Source organism: Condylura cristata, unplaced genomic scaffold (genome assembly GCF_000260355.1).
Source record: "Condylura cristata isolate star-nosed mole 26May11 unplaced genomic scaffold, ConCri1.0 scaffold00042, whole genome shotgun sequence".
NCBI lineage: Eukaryota > Metazoa > Chordata > Mammalia > Eulipotyphla > Talpidae > Condylura > Condylura cristata.
The window spans coordinates 5,635,860-5,640,827 of record NW_004567143.1 but is presented as its reverse complement, the minus strand read 5'-3'; the positions used below and the strand labels follow the sequence as shown (position 1 = coordinate 5,640,827).

At 67.2% G+C, this 4,968-nt stretch overlaps 1 protein-coding gene across 1 annotated transcript in view; it reads right to left on the bottom strand.

The window, feature by feature from the left end:
• Window positions 1-4,968, bottom strand: part of RBM33 (RNA binding motif protein 33) — a 44,214-nt gene that overhangs the window by 13,010 nt on the left and 26,236 nt on the right. Inside the window, exons 6-8 of the mRNA XM_012733874.1 lie at window positions 4,067-4,203; window positions 3,816-3,953; window positions 3,478-3,711 (exon numbers count right to left, since the gene is read on the bottom strand). Coding sequence (XP_012589328.1) covers window positions 3,478-3,711; window positions 3,816-3,953; window positions 4,067-4,203 — 509 coding nt within the window. The remainder of the gene's footprint in view (window positions 1-3,477; window positions 3,712-3,815; window positions 3,954-4,066; window positions 4,204-4,968) is intronic.

Here is a 4,968-nt window from a genome sequence, read left to right as displayed (position 1 = left end):
GCCAGGCGCCGGGCGGGGTGGCGCCCATGGGCCGCCGCTTGCCGGCCGGCGACCACCAACTGGGCTTTAAAGGAGGGACTCGGAGGAGGAGGGAGTCGGCCAGCTGCTCCGGGCGCCCTGCAGAGCACGTTTCCCACAGAGCGCCCCGTCTTCGTCTCGCGTGTGGACTTGTCCTCACACACAGACGCCCCAAACGGTGGTTTAAAAACATCTTCAAAACTTCCTGGACGGTAAACCAGCAGTCAAGGCCCTGGCATTATTTCCAGGGAAAACCTTCAAACCGTACTTTCCAACCGATGCAGAAATACAGCCAACCCTGCCTGGCCTCTGATGCCGGGGGCCGTGGGGGCCCAGCCCCAGCGGGTGACTGTGTGCCGCCCGCGCAGAGCCTCCGCCCCCGCCGATGCCCTGGCCACGCAGAACGGATGGGCCCCGGGGCCCCGGCCTCACACACACGCTCAGAGACCCCGGCTGGCTGGGCAGCCCCGGAGCCCGCCCACCAGCGAGCAGGGGCGGAGCCAGGGGCCGGGCGGGCCTGTTCTGCCCCAGGCATCCGCAGAGGGGGTTTTTCTCACCACAGCTGGGGATTTCAAACACCGGGTGGACGCGGAAGGGTGAGCCCACCTGGCTCAGACCAGGGTCTCGACGGCCCGCCCGGCCGGGGCAGAGCCCAGACTCCTCCGTCCCGCAGCAGGGCGCCGTCCCCTCCGAGGCCACTGGCCGGGTCCACATGGGCGAGGCAAAGCCCAAGCGGAGCCGACGGGCTCCGGCTCCGCAGGCGGCCAATGGGTTTGACTTCTGACTTTGTGCGGGCTAAAATCCGGGAGCACTCGCTCCCTGGGCCTCCTCGCGTGCCTTCCTGAAGCCAGTCTTCCTGGACCTGGGAGTGAACTCAAGGAGAGGGTGTCGTCGGTATCTCCAGTAAAGCCCGGGCTTCCTGACAACAGGCGCACGACTGCTCTGGCCTCTGACCGCGTCCGTACTTCCTGGGAGCTCTCCGTCACCATCCGCAGCTGCCAAGGCTGTTTCTGCGTCAAGCTGAGCGCGTGCCGGGCGCGTGAGCTGTCCCCTTCGGCAGTTTAGTGCTGGGGCCCGGCCCCGCTCCTGACTCAGCGCCCACATGCCGCCTGGCCACTCCCACGGGCGCCCAAACGCCAGCAGCCCGGCCAGGCCCACGCGCCTCTCCCTGCACGGCACTGGCAACGTGTCATCGGGGCTTCACCCTGACTCCAGGGGCCCTCCATGCGGGAGACAGCCCCAGCCTGGGGCGCACATGGGCCTGCGGTCGGGGGCTCAGCTCAGCAGGGGGCGGCGCCCCCGCCGCCCGCAGTGTGCAGCCAGGCGCGTACCCACGTAGGGGGCCCTGCGTGCCCAGTCAGGGCGGCCGGTGAGCACCAGGCAAAAGTCAGCCGTGGGGCGTCCGAGGCTGGTCCCAGCGGGCGAAAGGAAGTGGCGGCTGCCTTTGAGCGGCCTGTGAGGCCGACCGGGGGTCACCAGCTGCAGCGGGGCGAGGCCAGGTAAAGGGGAGCCCTGGCTGGCGCCGCACGGCAGAGTAGTAGGACGGGGCTTGGGCAGTGCCACCTCACACGCCCTCAAGTGGCAGCGCCAGGTGTGCTGAGCTGGGTGACCGGGGGGCCAGCGGTCGCCTGGCGCTGACCGGTGCTGACAGGGCACCTGGCCAGGAGGCTTCGGAGCTCGGCGCGGGACGCAGGCCTGAGGAAGCGCGGCAGGCGCGGACAGCGCCCCCGGAGGCCGCCTCGCGCTCACGTGGCCTCAAAGGGCCCCGCGGTCAGTTGCGCCCTTGGGGACAGGAGCGCCCCCGACGCAGCTGCCCCGACGCCCCGACGTTGCCGGCCCCTGGAGACACAGGCCGCGTCCCCTTAAATCGGGCGGAGTGGCGGTCCGCGGGGAACACCCCCATCGCCGCCTCCTGCGCACCGCACGCAGGGGCCCGCCGCAGCCCCAGCGGCCACACCTGGGCCAGGGCAACAGGGTCCCCGGCAGCACCACAGCCTGCGTGCGAGCCCGGAACGTCCTCGCGTTTGTTCAGAGACGGAGGCTCCGGGGCGCGTGTCACTGCTGGGTCTCCGGCCCACGGGGTGGAGAGCACGGCCGTGTCTCACGCGCGGGCGGCCCAGAGACACACAGGCCGGACCCTCTGCGCACGGCGGCCAGCAGGGATCGCTCGGCGCCAGCGGTCACTCGGCGGCGCGGTGGGACAGACCGTGGCGGGGCCTTCCCCAGCACGCAGAGGCCACCTGTGCGAGCCTTCGTTCAACAATGTTTACCACTCCACGGGCACAGAGGAGAGGCGGTCGGCAGAGGGAGCCCTCTGGGGCGTCACGGGCCGCACACGCCGCGCAGACAGCGTCCGAGCCGGCCTCTGCCTCCCGAAGAAGAGGCCACTTTAATCCTCCCAGGTAATTGCTCTATTTCACTTTGCTTTTTATATCCCCTCCAAGTCCAAGGAAGAAGTTATCACTCCCCCTCACAGAATTCTTACACAAATTGCACTTTCACTTTTTGCATCTCTTGTTAATTACAAGATGTTATCGATCTTAATCCTATTCAGGAAGGACCGATCGCTTCAGTTACAAAAAGAGAGAAAACTTTGCATAAATTGCTTAGCAAAGTTAATCGTATAATGCAGAGAATAAAGAGGCTCCGACAGCTATTATGTGATTTATCGGCTTCCCTAAAAGGGTCAGCGGCTGTATTTTAATAACGCAAATTAAATACCTTAACAATGTCACTGAGGCTTCATGAATTTTCAATAAATTACAACCTTCCTCTACGTGTTTTCACTTCTTAATCTCACTTCAAATGCAAAGGGCTGGATGGGAAGCCGAGGCCGGGAGCCACCTCGCAGCTGACTGATTAGGCCGCTAATGCGAGGGCGCGGGGGCGGCGTGACCCCACCACGCGCCCTCCTGGCCGCCGGTAATCCTCTCGCTTCGCTCGCTCGTCCTCTGGCTTGCCCCTCGGCGCCAGGCCCAGGGAAGCGCTCCCCGCGTTTTCCTGGAAGGCACGTCTCACCCTCACACGACACAGACGACGCATCTCTGAGCTCACTGAGCAGCCCGGCACCTTGCCAGCGCTCACCACCGCGCCACTTGGCGCGGGGCGACGGGACTGGCGCACGCGGGTGAGCACGGGCCGTCCGCTCTGGCGGACGCCGGATCACTGAGGAGGCTCACGGAAGGGGAAGGCCTCTGTCCCCACCACTGCTCCTCCCAGGCGGCCACTCGCCCGCGCCAAGTGCCCGCGGCAGGCCTCCCCTCCCCTCCCGGGAGGAGCCGCGGCCTGCGCCCGGGCTGGGGGCCTGCTCAGCCTCAGCTCCGCTCCCGCAACGCCCGAGGACCAGGCGCTTCGCCCCTGTCCACCCACTTCCCGTCTGCCGGGGGGACGGCACGCCGGAGACCTCGGGAGAGCCCCACTGGAGTGCGCCGCACACCAGCCCTGCCGCCCCCAGCCCACCCACGGTGCTCCACAGAGAGCGTCTCCCCAGGAAAGGCCGGGGGGGCCGCGACAGACCCGGCCACCACCCCGCTCCGGGCGCTGGGGTGCGCACGCCCGAAGCGGAGCACCGACGCCCCCGACGGGGTCTCGCACAGCAGCCGAAGACGACAAGGGTCCCCATGGCCAAACGGGCAGCAGGCCGAGCAGGCCGCCGAGCGGACTCCGGGCCGACGGCACAGGCCCGGCGGGGCCCTGCGGGCGCCACGCCAGGGGCAGACAAACAGCCAGCCGCTGCCAGCCTGTGGGAGGGGCCGGCCGCACGGCAGCTTGGCGGCTGGGGCTGTGCCCGGCCTAACCGGTCGTCACGGCGTGAGCCTGCCCGCATGGCGCCGGCCGCGCAACAGGCCTCCTTCCGGCGGCACAAGGTTTCTGCACAGAACCCACAGGTCTTGCGCTCCCGGGACATAAATCCCAGAAAAGGTCCTGGACGCGCGCTCAAGGACAAGACAGGCTGACGTCAGGCCAGAGGCCCTCCCTGACGAAGGCTCGGGTCTGAGCTCCGACGCGCCGGCTGGCTCTCCGAGCGCCGAGGGGCAGTGTCCGCTACCTCCCCGGGGAGGACGAGGGCCGAGAGCAGCCCACGTCCTCGAGCTCCCCGCCCAGGCCGCGCCTGCGGTCCTCTCCAGCCTCCCCGACCCGCTGGGCCCAGGCCCCTGCCCACGCGCTCAACGGCTGCGGTTCCCGCTGCAGATGGGAATTCGCTGATATGATTAAATCTGATGGTATGATAATGTATGGTAATCACGGTTAATCAGAGCCCCACTAGCAAAGGCAGGAGGCCGGCAGTACGTCACCCGCATCTGAAAGCGCAGGCCCTGCTCGGCCCGAACGGGCTGACGCCGGAGGGCGCCGGCCCGCACTCGCCGGCCACCGCGCCTGGGCCCGCTCGCAGAGTGCCAGCCCTCCCGACCCGTAAGTGCCAGTAAGCGCAGGCGCCGCAAGCGGCGGTAAGAACAGTGGGGTTCAAAGAAAGGCTTTTTCCTAGCTGGGCCGGAGTCTGGATTCGCATCTGCGAGGGCTATAATCAGAAAGAAATGCAATTTGGCGCAGCAGCCTCATCAAACATGATTTGCATGAAATGCCTCGTCAGAGCCATCCAGAGGGTGTCAATCACCAGCCCCGTGCCCGAGCGCCGCTGCGGGGGCAGACGCGCAACCTCACGGAGGCGAACGTGAAGTGTAGTCGCCTTTGTTCACGGAATTTCCAGTTTTACATCGAACAAACAAACGCCAGAGTCAGTCAGCAGCCAAAACACTCTGGGAAGTGGCTGCCCCGAGCCGCCGGCATTCACCCGACACCCGCGGCAGTGACGGCTCCCGGGGGCGGCCTGGGGCTGACCGCCCTGGAGCGGCCGGAGACAAGGGGCGGACCCCAGACTGCGGCCCCAGGGGCCCGCCTCGGCCTGACCTCTGTAAGAGGCGGGCGTTACAGCGGCTCCTCCGAAGACAG